The sequence below is a fragment of the Ursus americanus genome, chromosome 6, assembly GCF_024610735.1.
Source record: "Ursus americanus isolate L20-20 chromosome 6, mUrsAme1.1.p, whole genome shotgun sequence".
In the NCBI taxonomy this organism is placed as follows: Eukaryota; Metazoa; Chordata; class Mammalia; order Carnivora; family Ursidae; genus Ursus; species Ursus americanus.
Window position 1 is genome coordinate 9,121,620 of NC_142132.1, and position 24,302 is coordinate 9,145,921.

At 45.0% G+C, this 24,302-nt stretch overlaps 1 protein-coding gene across 1 annotated transcript in view; it reads right to left on the reverse strand.

Annotated features, from left to right (window-relative positions):
* Nucleotides 1-24,302, reverse strand: part of LOC148109753 (scavenger receptor cysteine-rich domain-containing protein DMBT1-like) — a 118,362-nt gene that overhangs the window by 56,923 nt on the left and 37,137 nt on the right. Inside the window, exons 18-25 of the mRNA XM_087862502.1 lie at nucleotides 18,382-18,450; nucleotides 18,043-18,114; nucleotides 10,764-10,793; nucleotides 9,011-9,082; nucleotides 6,884-7,201; nucleotides 2,853-3,000; nucleotides 1,632-1,822; nucleotides 495-524 (exon numbers count right to left, since the gene is read on the reverse strand). Of these exons, the coding sequence (XP_087718628.1) occupies nucleotides 495-524; nucleotides 1,632-1,822; nucleotides 2,853-3,000; nucleotides 6,884-7,201; nucleotides 9,011-9,082; nucleotides 10,764-10,793; nucleotides 18,043-18,114; nucleotides 18,382-18,450 (930 nt within the window). The remainder of the gene's footprint in view (nucleotides 1-494; nucleotides 525-1,631; nucleotides 1,823-2,852; nucleotides 3,001-6,883; nucleotides 7,202-9,010; nucleotides 9,083-10,763; nucleotides 10,794-18,042; nucleotides 18,115-18,381; nucleotides 18,451-24,302) is intronic.

Consider the following 24,302-nt stretch of genomic DNA (forward strand, 5'->3'; position numbering starts at 1 on the left):
AAACTCTTGTTTATGTTGTTCCTCAGATGTGCTGGATCCCACAGAAATAATATTCCCTTCCGTCCAGTCACTGGCAATATAAAGACACTTAAATAGTGCCGTTTGGTGCCAAAATGCAAACATGCATGGTGCCCTTCTAGGAAAAAGCCATTTCTTCCACGTGCTTCTGTTAACTTTCCCTAAGTGTAGAATGCTTGATTAGGTGTGTCTCGCTGTTTTTGATAAAAGCAAGGAATTAAGAAATCAAATTGGCAATTATCAATTTACAGAGACCCAACTGTTGGCACGTGCAACTTGGTTCCACGGTGAATGGGCATCATGCTTGTGCAGACCGTGTGCAGACAGAACCCCTCAGCTAGCTGGACTGATGCAGGAAATTAGGAAACGTATGAGGCAGAGATGGAACTATGACACTCTAAGTGCCAGGAGGGGGGACAGAGGAAGACACACGAACAAGGAATGAAGATAAAGTGGCAACAGTAAAGGTGACTCACTGATTAGATGGGGGGTCCGTGAACTTGCCTCTGCAATGACAAGGAAGCCTCATCAGTAACTGTTCAATCACAGTGACAGTGACTTTCTCTGATCCCCTTTGTGACACCGAGCGCTTCCTCCCTGTTTCATAGCATACTTCCCAAGCATGCTCACTGAGCCCCCTGGCGCTCGCTAAAGGGGCAGGACCCATGGCGGGGTGACCTCAGAACAATTATGGAACCTCTGTAGCCTCAGTTTCCCCACCTGTAAAAGGGGAAGAACCACGGGTTTGCGTGAGGATGAAAGGAGGTAACACATATGAAGTGCGTACAGGGTTGCCTCACATAAATAGGCACTCAGTAAGTGTCCATTGCTCTTTGGGTCTCTGTGGCTGTGATTACCCAACCTTGAGTACGTGCGCTTCATCGGAGACCGCTGGCTGAGCTGCTGTCTGCCTTCTGGCCGCATGTCCTATACATCCCACCTCTGTGCTCACCCTGCTCCTTCACCCGCACGCCCCCTCCCTATTTCTCAACTCACAGCCTGGCCAGGCTTAAAGACTAATCCAAGGCTCTTTCCTCCTATGTTCCCTTCATGTTTTAGCCCGCATGGCTCTCTCTCTCTTCCAATGTCTTTTCCCGAGATGCGTACATGTGTCAGTTTAGGATATTCTAGTCTATTCTATTTGTTTGCCTTCATTTAGGATAGTCTACTTGTCCTCTAATCGCATCACATGCATTTGTCTTGAACCCCTTCCACGTTGTACACGAGCCGCTCTTGGGCTGGGACCACACCTTCTTCCGTAGGTCCTAAAACACCCATCTACTACTAGGTCCAGCGTAACTCCGGGAGCGGCATCCTAATGGCAGACTGCCAGGTGTTTATGGGAACCAGGCCCGGGGTTGAGTCTGCCGAGTACCAAGCACACGATGAGCCATCGCTGTGCAAGGGCTTTACTTGTGTCACTTCAGGCAAGCCCCACGACAAGCCTAGGAGGGAAGCTTCTCTTATCCCCATTATACAGGGAATGATTTGAGGCACAGAGAGGTTGGGTCTCTTATCCAGGGTCACAGAGTAAGCCACGGGGCTCTAACTGACCCCAAGGCAGGCAGTTTAGCTGCAGTGCCCACGCTCCTGCTTTGAATCACCGTTCATACCTTTAGAAGCAGAAAGATAATAAGCAACAAAGTTCTTCCCTATGTTGTTGAAGCTTCGGAAGTACACGAGGGTCATTGAGCTGGAGGAGGACGCGTAGGTGAGGTAGAACCCGGAGCAGGTCTTCCCCAGAGACTTTGTGGAGGAGGGAGGGCCGTCCAGGATTTCAAAATATTCATTGGTGCAGTCTAGGCTAGGGAAGCAAAGACCAATGGCTGCCTCTTAGCCTCCCCATTAGCAGATCTTAGAGGTATGCTGTGAGGCAGACCCTTTCTTTCATGACAATACAGCTGGAAACAGATTAAAAGCCCGTCAGTCATTTAAACATAGTATAGAATCCTTTATGCCACTTTTTCTTGAGGGATGGGACCTTCACTGGAAGAGGGAAGAGAAGACTGAGGCACTAGGTGGACCCCTGCTGGGGCCTGGGAGTGCAGGTACCCGGAAGTCCAGGGCTGAGGGCCGGGCCAGGCAACGACCTGCCTGCAGGACATGGCTTCAGGCCCCAAACGACCTATGTACGAGCTCTGCGGGGACCTGCCTAGAGGGAAGCGCGCTACCAAGTCTGCCCAGCTTGCTTTGTGCAAGTGATCTGATCTGTCGGCCCTTGTTCTTCGTTGTCAAGTTTTGTCCAGATGCCCCGAGGGTTAGAGTCAGAAGATCATCTCCATGCCTGAGGAGCTGTCCATTCCAAGTCACTTTTTGATTAAGCAAATTTCGAAAGTAATAAATAATTTAGGTTGCTCCTGGGAGTTAATTTCCATAAGACATTCATTTGTGAATGACAACAACCTTGACTATTTACAATATGAAAACCTCAAACTTCTTGATTTATGAGGTCTGGGGGTTCCCTGGAATCTGTATCTTTAACCAGAGACTGAAACATACGTTCTCTCTCTCTCTCTCTCTCTCACACACACACACACACACACACACAATGGATGTGGAAAATGGTGAAAACAGAATAAGGTCTGTGGCCTAGCTCAGTATTGCATTACTTCTTGCTTTGATTTTTTCCTACAGTTACAGACGACGCCAGCATTGGGGGGAGCTGGGTGAAGTGTACGTCGGACTCTATGTATTATTTTTGTGACTTCCTGTGTGTCTACAATTATTTCAAAATTCAAAATTAAAAAGGGCATGAAGGACTCTTTTACTTTTGAGAATCAAGCCCAGGAAAATGCTTAGAACTTTAAACCACAAGTCATGTACTTGTGACTTACTTAAGATACGGAAAGGCCAGCACTACGTGATCGGATGCGTTGGCCTTGATCTCCCACACGCAGGTTATGTTGTCGTGCATTTCGTTCCGGGGGGGATTCCTAATTGCTCCAGATGAGTTGGTAATCACTCTGCCACACCTAGGTTTTTCTAAAAGCAGAAAAATAGTTTAGAATTTTAGTTTTTTTCATTGTTGAGTTCAGTAATTTTGTAATTCACACTTTCTTTTCCTTTCCTTTTTTTTTTTTCCCCCACCAAATAGGTCTCATTGGTCATTACCTTGTGGGTATGTCTTAGGACAAATCAGAGGCATACGCCAGTCTAAAAACTCCTGCAAACTTAGGAAATCAGAGCCTGAAAGTGTCTGAATTTTGAAACATCTCTCACTTGTTTTGAGAATTCTACCACTGACGTGGCCTTGCTGGGCAGAGCTGTTACCCAGTCCCAACCCGAATCCTTCCCTCTGGGTGTTACCCCCCTAGTGGTGAGTTCTGCAGCCTTGACGTTTGTCGGCCACCAGTAGTAATGAGTAAATGGCTTCACTTTCCCAAGTAAAGCTGAGTCGACATGGAATCTCTGTGTATATGAAGATGGCAGCATTCCATCTGCCCTCTGTTACAGTTTATTAAAATTACACTATTAAAAATCCACTCCTAAGTGGAGAGAACTTGCCCTGAGGCATCTACCCCTCCAACACTGACATCATTCTGTGTCTGCCTGTTTACCACCTGTCCATGTGTTTTTCCATCTGCTTGTCTGTGTATCCATCTGATGAGGGAACAGAAGGCAAGCTGAGGACAAAGTAGAAACTGACACCCTGCAACCTCCGCCCTCCCCCCCACCCCGGGATGTATGTGACATTCCTCAGGCACTCCTGGCCGCCCTAAAGGACAAAGAAATAGTTAGCCTGCAAGACTGGAGTCTCCCTCAGTTTACAAATGTTTTAGCAGTCTACAAGAGCAAAGCTATCAGTAACCTAGCTTCCGGAAAGGACTGTAAAAACAATTGAATGTCTTTGTAACCTGCAGCCCCTAGACAGATACTTGAAGCAGCAGAGTGTAATGTTCCTCCAGGAAGTTCCCAACTATCTTCATGTTGATGCCTTACTAGAGGGGGAAACAACCTTAACTTGACAATGGCCGGGCCTCCGGTATCCTGTGAGTCTTCTTTAACATAGGGAAGTACTTTCTCAACCTCCCTTTTTCCTTACCTCCCCCAACCCCAAGGTATATAATCAGCCACCCCTCACAAACCAGGGCAGCAGCTCTTTCTGCCCACGGGTCCTGTCCCCGTGCTTTCATAAACCACCATTTTGCACAAAAGATGTCTCAAGAATTCTTTCTTGGTCATCGGCTCCGGACTCCCCCCCACTGAACCTCACCTAGATTCCAAAACCCCATCATATCTGCCCAATATTCAGTACAAAATTAAAGGTAACACCCGTGGCAATGGCTTTCTCCATCAGACTATCTGGCTGTGTGGACCTACACGCGACTGGCTCTGGTCATCTACCTGTGGCTCTTCCGTAGAAGGACTCTCCAGGCATCGGTATTCTTTTAGCCCTTTATCTCCAAGTGGTGCTAAGAAAAGTTTAGTGGAGCTTCTGGAAACCCAAGACACAGGCAAAAACAGAGGGGTGAAAATGGAAGATGCAAAGAAAGGATGAACAAGGAAGATAGAGATTGTCAGAGAAGGGAAAGGCGTGGAGAAGAAGAACATGGTGGTTACGGCGGCAGCCCTCTGAAACGATGCTCTTGGGTAGCGTCCTGGCAACACTGCCGTGTTAAGAGCCGCATGCCAGTCCTTCCCAAGTAGTGTCTATGCTGGAGACCAAGCACGCTGATGTCACTTCGATGAGGAATCAGAAGGCAAGCGGAGGACAAAGCAGAAACTAACACCCTGAAACCCCCCCCCCCCCATGGGATGTACGTGACATTCCTCTGGCACTCCTGGCTGCCCTAAAGGACAAAGAAACAGTTAACCTATAGAGACCACAATCCTGCAAGACTTAAATCTCCCTTGGTTTACAAATGTCTTAGCAGTTTACAAAAACAAAGCATTTTTATCAATAACCTAGCTTCTGGGAAGGGAATGTAAATACAATTCAATGTCCTTATAATCTGCAGCCTCCAGGAAGCTCCCAGCCATCTTCATGTTAATGCCTTGCTAGAGGGAAAAACAACCTTAACTTGACCATGGCAAGGCCTCAGGTATTCTGTGAGTCAGTCTTTAACATATGAAAATCCTTCTGAAACCTCCTTTTTCTTTACCTCCCTCACCCCATAGTATATAATCAGCCACCCCTCACAACCCCTGGGCAGCAGCTCTTTCTGCCCACGGGTCCTGTCCCCGAGTTTTCATAAACCACCATTTTGCACCAAAGACATCTCTAGAATTCTTTCTTGGTCGTTGGCTCCGGACTCCACCCACTGAACCTCACCGATATCCCACCACCCCATCAACTTGATTATTTGGATCGCCTTCTTTGACTACGAAGAAATGGAATTGGAGCCATAAATGCATCTGACTTCATTATTGGACTATTCATTCAGAACACGGGTTCAGAGGGGTGACCCAGACAGGGCAGGAGTATTTTGCTCAACTTCCTTGGAGAATCACTTCGGGGCTTGAGCTAAAACATGGTGGTTAGAGTAGCCAAGGACACCAAAGTCTCACCTGTGACCTCTGTTCCTGGTATGACAGCCAGTGGGCGATCTGTCAAACACACAAAGGACATGTGGCTCGTCAGCTGGCACTAAGGTCCCAACAGTAGCTGCACATGATACCCTGAGGAGCTCATAACAAATACAGTGCCCCCCCCCCAAACTGCTGAATCATCTCTGGGGGCAAGGCCAGAACATGTAGGGGACATCAGTGTGTGGGATGGAAGAAGCGCTGATCTAGATCCTTCCCGGATTTTGATATATTATCCTCTTGTCATACACACAAATGAGATATTTTTAAATTTGGGGTTTAAGAAGACTAAAGACATGAAATTCTGGCAACTGTAGTCCATTCTAGTGACCCAAGGCCTGAGAGTCATGAGCCTTCGAGGTAAGAATAGGAAGAGGCACCAATTCTCCCCTTCCTTTGACCTGGTGTTGCTCGGAGATGGTGAGCCAACACCCAAGGAGGCTGTGCACCCTGCTTCATGCCCCCTGCATCTCTCCTACCAGTGACACCTGGCCCAGAACCTCCCCCTGGGACCAATCCGTTTCCACCTGCAAGAGTTGACAACCCAGGAGGGAATGTGCCTGAAGCTTTATCAGACCTGTTCTAGTCAGCTACTCACTCTCTGATAGCTGCAGGCAGGGCATTGGGGAACCTGGGGGTTTGAGGAAGGAGAGAGAGCACTGGCATGGAAAACTCTGGGTTCTGGCATTGAGAGCATGTGGGAAAACCAATAGCAAAAGCAGCTCTGTGGGCACCAGGAACAAAGCAGAAGCAGGGAGAGGCTGCAAAGAGAATTGGGTCACGTTGACTTTGGCCAGGTCCAGCCTACCAGCCATCTGCACCTGGGCAAGAAGAGTCCTTCACCCCTTCTTATGGTTTAACCACCCCCTACCCATATCTCATTGTCGTTGCCTTGTAACCCTCAGAGCCGGCAGACTGAAAGGGCTATACACGAGTCAGAGAAATTCAGAATCTGCTTCCTGTGTATAAAATGGGGGATACGTGGGAAGTGAGGCTGGGTCAAATGATTTCTAAGGTACTCTCCGTTTCTCCCATTGGACAGTCAGGTGACTCCACATGTCCCAGTCACTCCACCGATCTGGAGGATGACACATCCAGCTTCCAGCAGAACTTCTTCCCCAAGACTTTGGGAAACTGCACATGTAAATATCGCCTTCCTTACCCGGGGGTGAGACTGTTGCGTATTCAGCACCTGTAAGCGTGAGGGATGAAGGTATCTGCTGTGAGCAAAAAATGTACTGGTTCCTTTTCAATAGCTAGACTTACATTGTCTTTTGAAAGGTATTCTCTCAGGAAGAGCCAAGGCTGGGCTCTGGCTGGGAGGGGGGTAGGGGTTTACCTGAACAGATCACGCCGGCATCTTCTCCGTGCCCACAGTTGTGAGAAAACCAGCCGATGTGGGAGCACTCCTCCAGGTGCTGCTCGTCTCCCTGGCAGTGCACGTTGTCAAGGAGGACGCTCCCAGAGCCTTCCCCAAAGTGGGCCTCGCCGGGGGCTGAAACGGCCCAGCCACACCCCAGCTGCTTGCAGACGATGTTTGCTTCGGGCAGGTCCCAGAGGTCATCACACACGGTCCCCCAGACTCCCTGGTAGAAGAGCTCCACACGGCCTGTGCACCTCCCATGGCCGCCTACCAGCCGCACGGGGGCCCAGCCTCCTGGGGAAGGACCGTGGGTCACGGGGTGACCGTCACTCACTCTGCCTTTTGACGACTGGACGATCTGCTACCCGACTGAGCTTCTCTTGTTTTCCCTGACTTTGCTATTCACACTCTTCATGCGGTCGTGTGAGCTCCCACGCCATTCTCCACACATGTCTGCTTTCAGGAGCCTTCCTTACCCACACTCTCGTTAAGCCTGCTTGCCTGTGGTAGAGCGTCTGCAAAAATGACCACAGGGCTTCTCTTCCTGATAGCCTCACTCCTCCCAATGTGACATTGCTCCTCTGCCTGTCAAGAGGTTAGCTTATTTTCCTACTCCTTGGTTCTAAGCTGTGGCCTGGGACTTGCTTTGGCCAGTAGAATGTGGAGGAGTCACGGTGGACTCAAGGGGAGCTGAGGCCTCAAGAGGCATGACAGGCTTCAGTTCATTCCATGGGAACGCTGAGGGAATCATGGGAATAAGCTTGAGCTAGCCTGTGGGTGATGAAGGATGCATGACCACATCACCTCTGTCACCTCAGGTAACAGCTATGGAACTGTAAGACCCATGAGGGAGGCCATCCAAGGCCAGGCAGCCTTCAGCTGACCTGCCAGCGAGCCACAGTTGCTTGAGCAAGCCCCACTGAGTCAGCCAAGACCAGCCAAGCCTATCCCAGAGTGGCAGAACTACCCAGCTGACCCTTAGACTCATGAGCAATGATAGATGGTAGTCATTTTAAGCCACTGTGTTTTGGGATGGTTTTACACGGCAATAGAGAATTTATAGACTTGCTTATCCATACTCGTTTCTTAGATAAGTTACTTTTTGTGGTGATCATTCGGCTGGGCTCTGGCTGGGAGGGGGGCAGGGGTATACAAATGTGGAGTCATTATGTTGTAGTCCTGAAGCTATTATTAATGTTATACGTCAGTTATACCTCACTAAAAACTTGTATGCAAAGAAGAGAGCTTGGACAGATATATAAACAATGTTAACACAAGAAACATAAAAAATAAAGACGTGGAGTGTGAATTCAGGTGATTGAAACTCGCAGAGCTAGCAACAGCGCCTTTGGTAATTGCCACACCCCCAAAACCATGGCCAATGGTTTTTGTGCACATGCTTGGCACTATTCTGCCAAGGATGCGCAGACCCTGGGAGTTTTGCCACTCTGGGATAAGCTGGGAGTGATAATGGCTCAATTCTCTCCTCCCTGAATCTTTTGACTGTGTAGCTAGATTAAGAGACTCAGGGGTCCAATGTTTTACTCCTGCCTTATCTGACCTCTGACTACATCTAATTTGTTAAGAAAAAAAAAAAAAAAACCAAACCCTAATTCAAGCCCAAATATCCTGAAATACTGCTTATCCCTGATCACAGCCAAAAACCATCTCAAAGAGCCACCTCACTATTCACTAATTCTATATGGTCATTGGCCAGTCCTATATTCTAATTTGGAACACATGTTAATGTCTCCCACCCTGCAGCCCACGGGGAGTGTGTCTGGTTTCTTCCCTGCCTGGCATAATCCCATTGCCTCCTCACCCTTCAGGTCCTGCCCAGACCCCTCAGATCTGGAGGGAGACCCTCTTCTAGGCACCCATGGCACCCTGTGCTCCCCCTTCAGAGCATTCACCACACTTTTTGGTAACCAGTTCCTCCCTCTCCCCCCATGAAGTTAGCTTACTTGAGGGTCAGCTCTGTTTATTGCTATATACAACCCCGGTGACATTATATACCCTTAGTGACACATATTCATTCACTCATTCATTGCTGAATGAAAAGAATTGTTCGGAAGACATAATATAGAACAAAACCAGCCTTACCTGGAGATGCAGAAGAAGGTGGATGTTGAGGCGCTGATATCACCAGTGATGTGGGAAGCAGGTTCTCAGAGGCTGTTCGTGGGTAAAAAGGAAGGATTGTCATCAGGGAGCAGTCAGGACATTGGGGGAAGATACAGTTGCTTCAAGGGGTCATCTGCCTCTTCCCAGGATTCAGCAGGAATAACCATGACACTGCATTCTGAAGCCAGTGACCTCATAGCCCCAAGAGCTTCATTTAGGACAGAACATGGTATTATCACCCACTGACAAATGAACAGGCACCACGTGGCTGTTAGAAAAGCAAAGCTCATGGACAGTTTGCCCCCTGTGGCCTGCCATAGAAGAGGCCATCATTTGTTGGCCATCATCTCTCTCTTTGCTGCCCTCTCCCCAGGTGTGTCATGACTTCACCTGAACAAAGCAAGGAAATTCACATAGCAGCTCCTGGAAGTGGAGTGCGGGGAAGGACAAGGGTATCAACCCTGAAATGTGTGAGGAAACCTTTGAGGGCAAGGGAACTCTGTATAATCTTCACTGTAGTGGTGATTATATAGTGGCACAAAATTACCAAAATCCATCCAAATGGGCCTGAAAACAGGTGAGTCTTGTGTTATACAAGTAAAACATTAATAAAAATATGATGGGTTGATGGATGAGTAAAGAGATGACAGATAGATTGACCAATTTATCATGAGGGGCGCCTGGGTGGCTCCGTCATTAAGCGTCTGCCTTCAGCTCAGGTCATAATCCCAGAGTCCTGGGATCGAGCCCCACATCGGGCTCCCTGCTCAGCAGGAAGCCTGCTTCTCCCTCTCCCACTCCCCCTGCTTGTGTTCCCTCTCTCGCTCTGTCTCTCTCTGTCAAATAAATAAAATCTTAAAAAAAAAGAAATGTTAACCTCTTAAAAAAAAAGATTGATAAATTTATCATGAGATCTAGGTAGGTAGGAGCTCATTGTTAAATCCTTTAAACTGCTGCCTATTTGAAAATTCTCATAATAAAATGTTAGGTGGGAAAATGTCCCTCAATTTCTGGTACAAGACCTACATCTCTGTGCTTCGACAACAACCTCTTGCTTTCCACAGTGCCATACACCTCATTCAGCCAGTCCACACGGCAGCTTATCCTCTTTGTGTTAGTCATGGACTGTCAAAGGCATAGAATTTTAGGGAGCGTGGGATCCCATGTGCCTGTTCTAATGACATGGAAAGTGAGGTCCAAGGTCGTTCATCTGGAGAGAGGCCAGTCAGGATCAGACTCCTTCAGCTCAGGGCCCTTTGCACCCCACACAACTCCCCTTAGTTGGCATTGGGCCAAAAGAAGGAACTGTGTGAGTGCTTATCAGGTGCGAGGTGTCTTTGGGTATCATCATATTCAATTTTCAATCATTCAATTCTCTATGTTATTCCTACTCTTGGGAAGAGAAATTGAGATGAAACGGAATCAAGACATGATATGACTTGGCTGTGGTCACACAACTGAGGGTGATCCTATGCCATGTCTGTCCCTGCCAGTAGGGTGCAGACTCCTTGACAGAAGAGAGCTGGGGGTGGGGGGTTTGATCACTGCTGTGGCCCCAGGGCTTATTGGCTCAGAGTAGCGCCCGGTGGACACTCAGTCAGTAACCACTGAATGAACGGATGAATGAATGAATGAAGCTGGGAATCAAACCAGGATGTGGCTCTGCATCCCATGATCTTTCTTACATCATGCCAGGTCTAGTAGATGATGCCAAATGTAGCACGGGTCCTACCTGTCGGCAGAGCAGCTACGGAATCAGCACCTGTCAGCACGAAGAGAGATTGTGCATGTTATTATGTCTTATTCAGTGACTGTTTATTGGGAATGTCCTAGAGGTAGGGAGCTGTGGGAAGCAGAGAGAGGCAGAGACCCTGCCCTTGAGGGTCTTAGTATTTCCTGGCGATTTCAGACATGAGACCAGGCAGCAAAGGCTGAGTGTCCCAGGGGAGCTTCAGAAGGCAGTGCCCCTCCCCTGCCAGGGGCTTTCGCTATTGAGGGCCCAGGGAGGGCCAGGTGCCGCCTGGCAGGGCCTGTCATTTGTAGGGATATTATTCCAGCTGCCAGTGGGACAGAATCAAGAAAGATTCTGTGCGGCGGAGTCAACTAGAGGGACGCATTGGTTTGGGAAGGTCACCAGGTCTAGATGTAGAGGGCCTGGAACATCAGCTGACAAATTTGGCCCATCACCCAGAGGTCGCAAACTCAAACTCAAAAGTTTCCGAGGGCCGTGGGAATAAAACAATTAAGGGATTTGAGTGATGGAGACTGTGTGAACTGGAAAGCTGTTTCCAGACCAAAGGGTCAGCTCTTTCTCAGATCCAGCCAGTTAATATAATAAAATAATTTGTTGTTTTGAGCCTGAATTTCTGTTTTTATTTTTTTTCATAAATGCAAGAATTTGGATTTTTATGCCAGATGCTCTGATTTGGCTGAATTCAAGTTCAGTCTGAATTCTCAAACCAAACAGGTCACTTCTGAGCCTGGATCAGTGGTCATGAGCCATACTCAACAATCTTTGCTGTCAAGGGGATGGGCCGGCTGATGGAACTTTGAAAGGATGTAGGCAACACCAGTAGCCTGCCTCAATCCACTGACATTTCTAGGCGGCATGTGTGGAAGAATGAGAAATGACGGGGTAGGAGTAGCCCTCCCAATGAGGACTGACAGCCAGCCCCTCACCTGCGCAGATGACGCTGGCATCCTCCAGGTGCCCGCAGTTGTGCCCGGCCTCAGCCCTGTGCTCACACTCCCCCAGGTGGCTCTCAGTGCCAGCACACTGCACATCGTCCAGCAGGATCTTCCCAGAGCCCGCCCCAAAGTGGGCCCCTGTGGGGGCAGCCATGGCCTGGCCACACTGCAGCTGGCGACACACGACTGTGGCCTCGGCCAGGTCCCAGAGGTCATCACACACGGTGCCCCACATGCCCTGGATGTGAACCTCCACTCGGCCTGAGCACCTCCCTGTCCCATTCACCAGCCTCATGGCCATCCAGGCTCCTGGGGAGACACAGAGCAATGGGAAATTATGAGATTGACCTTTGTGTCAGCACATTGCCTTGATCCTGTTATAGCGGTCTGATATACCGCCGATGCCGTAATTCCTCTGGGCTGGGCAGATAGAGAGCTCTATGGTCTTGGAACATCAAGGCTGGACTTTCTTCCTCCTGGATGTGCCTGAAGGAGCTGGAAGACCCCAGGAACCAGCAGCATCTGACTTCTAGAGGGGAAAGCCAGAGGCCCTGGGTTCTCAGCCTTACACATGTCCCCTCATCCCACCTCCAGCAAAAGAACTGCAGGGACCCCTTGACCTGAGGGTCACAGGGATGGGGGCCCTGTGACAGCCATGCCTTGGTGGACAGCTGACCAGAGTCTTCCCGTGGGAGTTGCCCAGTGTGGTGTAATCTGGAGATTACACAGCACTCTTTTTAGCACTAGAGACATTTCTTTGCTGCCAACATGGTTGTATTTTTAACCATAGAACGCTCACCTAATGCCTGTTAAGGTGCAAAACTGGATAGAGTTCACCCCTTAGGGTTTATAACCAGTGACAGGATGGAGAAAGCACATACATTGCACCATCAGGGTAAATAATGAGGAATACCTCTAGGAGTTTAATAGCATTATCAGTGATGGACATTTCATCTACTTTGAGAGATCAGTTCATGAAGGACTGGCTTTGAAACATGAAGACGATTTCTGCAGGTTGATCATAGGGAAGAGGGCTCGCTCCAGACAGAATGAAGGGAAGGGCAAGTTCACATAGGAAGGAAACCTGTGGGGGCTTCAACTGCAATGTGATTTGAATAAATGAGCTCATTGCCTCTCCTCCCCAGGCATGCGAAAGGCATGCAGATGTCGTGATCCACAAGGACAGAGAAAATGGGAAGGATAATAGGAGCTGATGGAATATGTCAGCACATTCTTTTTAGAAACTAGAGAGTAGACAGGATGGGGTCAGGGGGATGTTTGCAGAGCATTAACTTGAGCTGTAGAGCACTAGGCGGGGGTGGTCACCCCCCAGAAGTGAGTGGACTCACCCCAGAGAGACCTTGCAGGTGATGTGTTTGGAGGAGTAGGGTGCCAACCAATGTAGGGGTGAGGTGCTGGCAAAGAAGGGGATCGTGGTCAATTGTATTTTTGAAAGATATTTGCAAAATATCTCCCATTCCTCAAGCCCTTCTGGAACCTTGACAGTCCCATGTCCCAGGGAGGACCTTCTGCCTCATTCCTTCAAAACTGGGCGGGTTGCAACTTTCTTGACCAATGGAGTATGGCGCGAGTGACACTAAACCTTTTTGAGCCAGGGTGAGGGAAGTGCCATGTACTCGTGTTCTGTTTCCTCCAGGGACTCATGCCTGGGGCCTGGCCACCACCCTGGGAGAAAGGCCAGGCTTCATGCAGATACTGACGTCAAAAAGCCACTTCTCTAGGCCAGTTCTCTCGCTTCAACAAAAAGTAAATATTTGATGACGACAATGATGACGACAGTTAACGATAAGGCTAACATTTATGTGGACTTCCTAGTGTCCGGCACTTAGTAACTGACACCATCAGCTCCTTTAACCTCCACCACGGTCCTCGAACCACATCTATGTGTGTGTGTAGATGTGTGTATATAAATAATAGTGTGTGTACGTGCACATACACACACTCACAGAGGTGTTATATACAAATATATTTTATTATCGTACCCATATTGTGGGTGAGTTAATTAAGGCACAAAGCAGTTGAGTAACATGCCCAAGATGACACAGTTCTGGGGAACCAGTATTTGAAATTAGGAAATTTGGTTCCACAGTTCATGCAAGAAATTGTAGCAAGATGTGTTTAGTAGAAAACAAAACAAACCAAAAACTGGAGAGAAATCCCAAAAGAATCAGATTAATATTTTGTGGGTATAGAACCAAGGTTGTAGGTGAAGTCGGAGAAGGAAGGCTGCATGACAGTGAGCCTGTTAGCGCTGGGTAATTGTCAGTGCGTGTGCACAGAACGGCAGCATGGATGGAAGGAAGGAAGGAAGGAAGGAAGGAAGGAAGGAAGGAAGGAAGGAAGGGTGGAAGGAAGGAAGGGAAGAAGGGTGGAAGGAAGGAAGGGAGGAAGGGTGGAAGGATGGTAGGAGGAAGGGAGGAAGGAAGGGAGGGAGGAAGGGAGAAAGGGACGGAGGAGGAGGAGAGGAAGGGAGGAAGGAAGAAAGAAGGGAGGGAAGGAAGGAAAGGAGGAAGGGAAGAAGGAAGGGAGGGAGGAAGAGAGGAAGGAAGGGAGGGAGGAAGGGAGGGAGGAAGGGAGGAAGGGAGGGAGGAGGAGAAGAGGAAGGGAGGAAGGAAGGAAGAAGGGAGGGAAGGGCGGGGAGAGAAGAAGGAAGGAAAGAAGGAGGGAGGGAAGGGGTGGAGGGGAGGGAAGGAAAGAAGGGAGGGAGGAAGGAAGGGAACAAAGAGCCCTGTTACACTGCAGCATTAACTGGGCCTAATTTTACAAATGTGCCTCTGTTTTAATAGTCCAGAAGGCAATTTATTTTTACCCAAATTTGTTTAGAATTATTCATAGTAGCACACGTAGAAATTCAATAATTTAGAACTCAACCTTTCCCCAATACATTTTAGGCCAAATACTAGTCTTAAGAGCTGTCTCCTGAAAAATGAAACTATTCCCGGGTCAGATAATTTGGGAACATGCCGGATACTTGAACCCCTTTTGGGAATCCACAAGCTCATTCATAGAATAAAATCCCTTAGATGTCCTGAGGTAAAACTACGACAAAAGCGAACACTCATCCCACTAGCTCAACGGAAGCTTCTAATATTCAGAAACAGAACCCTGGTTTGAGTCTGTGTCCTGTTACTGTCTCGCGGAATTCAGACGCCACACCACAAGTTTTAGCAAACACCGGCATATCCGAATAACATAACCGAAGCAAAATTTCTCTTAGAAATAATGACTAATGCTCTTTTCCCCCCTGTTCCTGTCTTCAGTAATAAGGTGCATTTTATTTTGAAACATTTAAACATGAAAATAAATGCAGGATAGACGGTACCAATTTATACTTATAAATTATATTACTATACATCTGAGTACAGGTTAATCTAGAGCCAATAATTCAGTAGCTAAGGTAAAAACGGAAATACCAAAACACCAGACAGAAAACAACTGAGTAGGGGCGCCTGGGTGGCACAGCGGTTAAGCATCTGCCTTCGGCTCAGGGCGTGATCCCGGCGTTATGGGATCGAGCCCCACATCAGGCTCCTCCGCTAGGAGCCTGCTTCTTCCTCTCCCACTCCCCCTGCTTGTGTTCCCTCTCTCGTTGGCTGTCTCTCTCTGTCTAATAAATAAATAAATCTTTAAAAAAAATAACAAAAAAAACCCCAAAAAACCCACAACTGAGTAAAAAGGAAAGAAAATGGTGTCTTACACTTAAATGAAAGATACCCGTTTTTTGTTTTGTTTTGTTTTGTTTTGTTTCTGGAGGGGTTGCTGCCCCTGTAATGTAGGAATTAACAAGCAGCAATGGGTTTTCATCCTATAGAATTTTTATAATAAATTCTAATTTATTAGAGATGAAGACCTGTTTCTGTAGACGCAAAACATATGCTCACATTCCTTTTATCAAAATTTTCTTTCTTTTGTTTTCTGATTCTTATTGTTTAAGTGCAGAGCTACTCAGACTTGCTCTTTTCCTTCACTGCTAACCAGAGAGATTCGAACAGCTCCTCGCCGCTGCCTGCAAGAAAGATCTCAGCAAGGTAAAAAGGAAGAAAAAGTCCTTCTTTTCAGTTAGATACAGAAAAACAGATACTATTTTGCTTCATCAAGTTGTCTTCACAGATGAAATGTTTAAGAAAGGAGAAATAGGGGCGCCTGGGTGGCTCAGTCGTTAAGTGTCTGCCTTCGGCTCAGGGCGTGATACCAGTGTTATGGGATCGAGCCCCGCATCGGGCTCCTCTGCTATGAGCCTGCTTCTTCTTCTCCCACTCCCCCTGCTTGTGTTCCCTCTCTCGCTGGCTGTCTCTATCTCTGTCAAATAAATAAATAAAATCTTTAAAAAATAAAAAAGAAAGGAGAAATAAGCTGTGAGATTATTTCTGTCTAGTGAAAGTATCTGCAATTCTGATGGTTGTTTTATTTGTTGCCCTGGCCATGATATTGACATTCTACATTCTAGAATGTTCTAAAAAAAGCTGGTGGGTTTCTCTGTTAAGTCAATAGTGATCTTCCGTATGTCCCAGTTCCCTACACGGAAGAGATAAGAAGCAGAAACCACTTCCTCACTGGATTTCTTAGTTAAACGATGTGTTTAAGAGTCTGTGTCTTGTATGAAGTGTTCTAGCTTTCAAAATAGGAGTAAAAATGTATAATACAGTATAATACAATATAATACAACATAATGCAAATAATAGAAGTAGTAATATTTCTCTAACACACAGGTTCTTTTGAGATCGGTTAGCATATACATGTGAGTAAAATTGCAGGTGGAAATGTGCACCATTAGTATAATCACGAGGAGATTATGCTCAGAAAAGAAGGTGAGGACGCCTGCTGAGAGGTTGTAGGTCAAGCTCCCCTACAAGTCCCAGTTCTCCTGGGCTGTCAATATTTAGTCCGTGGACACCCTTCTCCCCACATCATTCCAGAAAAGCATGGAAACATCCAAGTGTGACTATTACCTACTGTTCTTAACTCAGTCCTACCAGGAACTGTGTGCACTGTTCCCCAAAAGATGAACCTCTCTTTACAACAAGGCTCCTGTGAGCAACCTTGGTCCAAAAATGTCCCTGCTAACAGGCAGCCTGGCCTACTGAGCCCAGCTCTGAGGACGTGGACTTGGAACGGCTCTTACCACAGCAAGTCGATTCTGCACCCCAAGAAGCTGTAAAGTAAGTCAGAATCCAGCCTCCCAACCCCAATTTGAAACAGCTTCATGGTGGGCAAAAGTCATGTCTTCCCTCTTCCCCAAATAACGTTAGGGTGTTGGTGGTGAATTCAGGCTCCTGGTTATTCAGAACAACCCAGATGGATCAGACGCAGTGGGCACACTGCCTGGGCCCATGTGACTTTTTAAAGGCCCCCCCAAATGTCTTCTTTTCTTTTAAAATTAGAAGAAAAAGATGACTACAATCTAGTCTGCTTTCCACTTGTCTTTATACCAACACTCTCATAAAATATAATTAAACGTATATATATATTTATGGAGAAAGGGGTCCCTGAAGGCAAAAGTGCCTAAGGGCCCCAGGGATGTCAAGCCAGGGTCTGAAACAGCAGAGGTCATGCGTAACTGCTGCGTGATGCTCTTTTAGAAAGTAGCAGAATGACTACACGCAGCCGTCAACTTCTGCCACGGTATTAATTTTAAACACACTCACATGATTACGCTTGACCTGGAAAAACTCAGTTACTGCTGATGTGAGTTACTGTGGAACCAATCTTACGATGCCAAAACGGTACAATGGATTTTTCCCCTTTGTAAACGCAGATGTATAGGCATGGTGAGAAAGGAAGAAACAGATTGGGGCTCATTCCTGATACAGAGTGCTAGGTATACCGAAAGGATATATTTTGCCATTTTGCGTGTCACGCTGAAAATATAAATTTGAAAGTTTTTCCAATTAGGAATTTTGTACTAAAAGCTATAGAGTAAGTGATGACCCACAGCTGAATCCCCAGTTTCCTGGCTACGGTCTTAATATACCTCCAGCATAACAATTAGACTTGCGAGAATGTTCTCTTCCCAGTAGTCCAGAGGTAGCTTCAGACATACTGTCCTCTGACCCAGAAGTCTAGTCATCACGTGGGACTGATATGTGCCCAAATGTTGGCTTCTTCATGTTGTAGGTGGGTGATGCTAGAAAGTGATCCTTTCTGTGTTTCATTTTATGAAATAATAGTGGAGTTGTGGGGAGAATAATGCTGATAGGTTGTTGTGAATTGTCCATTCTATGAACGCATCTGATTCTCTGTTTTATCACATTGTGGTTGTTCCACAAACATTAGCTCCTCCCCCCATTTTCCCAAGGACTCACCTGCCAGGGGTGTGGGTGTGGATAGTGGGGCCACGGGCTCTGATGTGACTACGGTTGCAAATAATCCATCACCTGTCAGTGGGGACAAACAGAGGCATCTCCAGTCATCGGGACATCCCCTAATCTCAACTTGAGAAAGACCAACGTTCAAACACCACCCAGCTTGAAGATCACAGTCAAACATAAATGTCAGTTCCCGGCTCTGTTCCTCTTCAGGCAATGAGTCCTCCCAAGGCCAAGATCGGCACTCGGCATGGCGTCAGGTCTGGGAAGAGGCCAGCCCAGTGTTTGGCCCACAGGGCCCTTCCTCTAGTTCCCGTAGAAGAAACAACAACTGACCTGCCGGAGTAGTTGTCACAGGAAGTGTGGCAGGCTTTGCAGTGGGCACAGCTGCTGTCAGTACGTCACCTGTGCACGTAAAGCAAAGAGACGCCCGGTTCACTGCTAGATACCACCTCCCACCTCCCCACACTGGGAGAGGGAACTTCTGACAAGCCCAAAGAGAAGGCTAGGAACAAATCTGTCCTGCTAGGGTTTTTGGTCTGCATTCCCACCTCCTTTCCTGCGGCACTCATCCAGCACTGGGTCTCAGACTCGCTGTGGGATGAAAACGTTCATACCTGGATGGTGTGCCGGTGTGCGAAGGGCCTACACAGCCAATTATGGATTTTTTCCCCTTTTCCTTTGAGGAGCAATCCAGATGTGCCATACCACAGGGACACACAAACAATTAAATGGCTGAATATTTTCCATTTATTTGTGGGGGCTTTATCTGGGCTCTGAGTAGCCTAAGCCATGTGAGGCTTCCTTGGGTGTTAAGGCAGCCCCGTTTTCATCTTATTAACTCATAGAATGGCAATAGAGTATTGTTTTTTTCCTTTTTAAAACAGCTTTATCAAGGTAGCCTTGAAATCCAGAGAGCGGCACATACTCAATGTGTACGGCTGGCTGGGCTGGAACATATGCAAACACTTGTGATACCATCACCACAGTCATGGTAACAGACACAACCAGCACCTCCCAGAATTCCTCTGTGTTCTTCCTTCCTCTTTTTTTTTTTTTGGTGCGAATACTTAACATGGTGTGTATCCTCTTTACAAATTTTGAAGTGCACGATACTGTATTGTGAACTATAGGCATCATGTGTATGGCAGATCTCTAGCATTTATTCATCTAGCATAACTGAAACTTCTTCCCCAGTAAACTCCATTTTCCCCTCCCCTCAACCCCTGACAACCACCATTCTATTCTCTGTTTCTGTCAGTTTGACTATTTTAGATACATCATGTAAGTGAAATCATGCAGTGTTTATTCTTCTGTGACTAGTTTATTTCACTTAGTATTACGTCTTCCAGGTTCACCTATGTTGTTACAAATGGCAGAATTTCCTTCTTTTTTAAGGCTGAATAATATTTCATTGTATGTCTATACCACATGTTCTTTATCCGGTCATCTCTTGATGGACATGCAGGTTTCTTCTATATCTTGACTATTGTGAATGGTGCTACAGTGAACATGGCAATACAGATATTTCTTTGAGATCCTGATTTCAATTCTTTGGATATATTACCCAGAAGTGGGATTGCTGAATCGTATGGTAGTTCTATTTTTAATTTTTTGAGGAATCTTTGAAATGCTTTCCATAACAGCTGAACCATTTTACATTTCTACTAATAGTGTACAAGGGTTCCAATTTCTCCACAACCTCATTAATACTTGTTTTCTCTCTTTTTATAAATAGTAGCCATCCTGGGGTGTCGGGGTGGCTCAGTCGGTTAAGTGTCTGACTCTTGATTTCAGCTCAGGTCGTGATCTCAGGGTCATGAGATCGAGTCTTGTGTCGGGATCTCTGCTCAGCCCAGAGTCTGCTTGAGATTCTCTCTCTCTTCCCTTCCCTCTGCCCCTCCCCCATGCACACTCACACCTAAGTTCTCTCTCTCTCGCTCTCAAATAAATAAATCTAAAGAAAATAGCAGCCATCCTCACAGGTGTGAGGTGATATCTTATTGTAGTTTTGATCTGCATTTCCCTAATAATTAATGATGTTGAACATCTTTTCATATACCTGTTGGACACTTTTACGTCCTCTTTGGAGAAATGTCTGTTCAAGTCTTTTGCCCATTTTTAAAAATCTGGTTATTCAATTTTTTTTTCCATTAAGTTTTAGGAGCTCCATATAGATTTTGGAAATTAACCCCTTAGCAGATATATGGTTTGCAAATATTTTCTCCCATTCCATAGGTTGCCTTTAATTCTGTGGATTGTTACTTCTGCTGTGCAGAAGCTTGGGTTGATACAGTCCCACTTACCTATTTTTGTTTTTTGTTGCCTGGGTTTTAGGTGTCATATCCAAGAAGTTATTGCCAAGACCAGTATGAAAAAGACTTCCCTTGTTTTGTTCTAGGAATTTAATAATTTCAGGTGTCATGTTTAAGTCTTTAATCTATTTTGAGTTAGTTTTTGTGTATGGTATAAGGTAGGGGTCCAATTTCATTTTTTTTGCTTATGGATATTCAGTTTTCCCCATATCATTTGTTGAAGAGACCATCCTTTTTCCATTGTGTGTTCTTGGTACCCTTGTCAAAGATCAGTTGACTATACATGTGTGGGTTTATTTCTCTATTCTCTTCCATTGGTCTATATGCCTATTTTTTTAAAAAAAGATTTTATTTATTTATTTGACAGAGAGAGACAGCCAGCGAGAGAGGGAACACAAGCAGGGGGAGTGGGAGAGGAAGAAGCAGGCTCATAGCGGAGGAGCCCGATGTGGGACTTGATCCCGGTACGCCGGGATCACGCCCTGAGCCGAAGGCAGACTTTTTAACGACTGCGCTACCCAGGCGCCCCTATATGCCTATTTTTATGCCAGTACCTTAGAGTGGGTTTCTAATACATCTTGAAATCAGTAAATGTGATGTCTCCAGCTTTGTTCTTTCTCAAGATCACTTTTGCTATTCTGAGTCTTTGTAGTTTCATATGAATTTTAGGGTTTTTTTCCTTTCTCTATGAAAATTGCCACTGGGATTTTGGTGGTAATAGTTTTGAGTCTGTAGATCTCTTTGGATAGTATGGACATTGTAACAATATTAAGTCTTCCACTCCATGAACATGGATGTCTTTACCATTTTTTTTTAAAGATTAACTTTTTATTGGACAGAGAGAGACACAGTGAGAGAGGGAACACAAGCAGGGGGAGTGGGAGAGGAAGAAGCAGGCTCCCAGCAGAGTAGTGAGCCCGATACGGGGCTCGATCCCAGGACCTGGGATCATGCCCTGAACCGAAGGCAGACGCTTAACAACTAAGCCACCCAGACGCCCCATGTCTTTAGCTTTTATTTGTATTTCTTTTAATTTCTTTCACTAATGTTTTGTAATTTTCAGTGGACAGATCTTTCACAACTTTGGTTAAGTTAATTCCTTAAGTATTTTATTCTTGTTGATGCTATTGTAAATGGGATTGTCTTCTTAATTTTCTTTTTGGATGGCTCATTGTTAGTGTAGAGAAACACAATTGATTTTTTTATGTTGATTCTGTATCTTGTAACTTGACTGATTTTGTTTTTTAGTTCTAACTTTTTTTTTTTCTCTGTGGAGTGCTTAGAGTTTTCTACATATAGGATCATGTCATCTGGAAACAGAATTTTACTTTTTCCTTTCCATTTGAATTTCTTTTATTTCTTTTTCTTGCCTAATTGATCTGGCTAGGATTTCCAGTACTATATTGAATAGAAGTGGCAAGAGTGAGCACACTGTCTTTTCTTCTGAACTTTAAGGAAAAGTGTTCAAATTTTCACCATTGTGCATGATGTTAGGTATGGTCTTGTCATATTATGGCCTTTCTTATATCAACGTACATTCCTTCTACACCTAGTTTGTTAAGCACTTTCATCATGAAAGGGTGTTAAATTTTGTCAAATGCTTTTTCTGCATCATGTGATTTTTTTCTTTTTCTAAAAAAGTTATTTAATTATTTTTTAAAATTGTAATTCCAGTATAATTAACATATAGGGATATATTAGTTTCAAATGTACAACATTGTGATTCAACAATTCTATATGTTACTCAGAGCTTATCACAATAAGTGTATTCTTAACCCCTTCATCGATTTGACCCATTTTTAAAATCTTTTATTATGTTAATCTGGCATATCACATTTATTGATTTGTATATGTTGAATTATTCTTGCATCTCAGGGAAAGATCACACTTGATCATGATGTATGACCCTTTTAATGTGCTGTTATGTTGTTTTCTTTTTAAAAAGATTTCAAACAATTAGAACAAAGTATTAGGATTTGATAAAGCTCAGTAGTGGGTACCAGGAGTTCATGATACTATTCTTAACATTTGACAGTGAGTTTGATACTTTTCATAATATTATTTTATATATGTAAACAATCAGCTAGCCACTTCATTATTGTGATCTGTTCAAATAATTTGGAACTAGACTATCTAGAAGTTGTTAAACCATCAAATTTGTTATTTAAAATGGGCTGGAATAGAAAAGGGAAAATAATCACATAATTTTTCTTTGGTTGGACCTATGGTTCTTTGTACATGGTATAATGTAGACTCAGTCTTAGTATGTCAAAAACACACCAGAAGCTTTACTCTTAATGGTGAAGAAACTGAGACTCAGTTCCAATCAGAGTAAAGAAGGGGACCCTGTGAGTGTGTGGCTACTGCCAGTGAGAATTTCACTAGCAACCATTTTATTATGACACCCAGGTATCATGTACTTAAGGAAACAGGCTTCACTACTCTCCTATTAAATATCTACTTTTTTCATGACACATCTCCAAAGGCAAGAGAAACAAAAGAAAAAATGAACTTGTGGGACTTCATCAAGATAAAAAGCTTCTGTACAACCAAGGAAACAGTAAAAAAAAAAAAACACTAAGAGGCAGCCCATGGAATGGGAGAAGATATTTGCAAACGACACTACAGATAAAAGACTAGCATCCAAGATCTACAAAGAACTTCTCAAACTCAATACACAGGAAACAAATAATCAAATCAAAAAGTGGGCAGAAGATATGAACAGACACTTTTCCAATGAAGACATGCAAATGGCTAACAAACACATGAAAAAATGTTCAAAATCATTAGCCATCAGGGAAATTCAAATCAAAACCACAGTGAGATACCACCTTAAGCCAGTTAGAATGGCAAAAATTGACAAGGCAGGAAACAACAAATGTTGGAGAGGATGTGGAGAAAGGGGATCCCTCTTACACTGTTGGTAGGAATGCAAGTTGGTACAGCCACTTTGGAAAACAGTGTGGAGGTCCCTTAAAAAGTTAAAAATTGAGCTACCCTATGATGCAATTGCACTACTGGGTATTTACCCCAAAGATACAGACGTAGTGAAGAGAAGGGCCATATGCACCCCAATGTTCATAGCAGCATTGCCCACAATAGCTAAATCATGGAAGGAGCCGAGATGCCCTTCAACAGATGACTGAATTAAGAAGCTGTGGTCCATATATACAATGGAATATTACTCAGCCATCAGAAAGAACGATTACCCAACATTTACAGCAACATGGATGGGACTGGAGGGGATTATGCTAAGTGAAATAAGTCAAGCACAGAAAGACAATTATCATATGGTTTCACTCATGTATGGAACATAAGAAATAGGAAGATCAGTAGGAGAAGAAAGGGAAGAATGAAGGGGGAGTAAACAGAAGGGGGAATGAACCATGAGAGACTGTGGACTCTGGGAAACAAACTGAGGGCTTTAGAGGGGAGGGAAGTGGGAGATTGGGATAGGCTGGTGATGGGTATTAAGGAGGGCACGTATTGCATGGTGCACTGGGTGTTATACACAAATAATGAATCACGGAACACTGCATCAAAAACTGGGGATGTACTGTATGGTGACTAACATAATATAATAAAAAAATATTTAAAAAATAAATAAATAAATAAATAAATAAATAAATAAATAAATATACTGATTAAATGTGACCAGTTTTATAAAGTTATGTATTTTTCCCCAAACAACCACTATTCATATCTCTGCAAAAGCATGTGATTTTTCAAATAAAATGTATGATGTTCCATGTTAAAAATAAATAAATAAATAAATAAATAAATAAATAAATAAATAAATTTCTACAGAGGAAGGAACTATTCATTTTCATATGCTGTGTCCTCTTCTAACCACTTATTTGTTCCTGTATTTTTCAGATTCTTGAAATTAAAAGGATGTTGTGTAATGATCACATAAATAGCTACTGATATGTGAATCTTTAA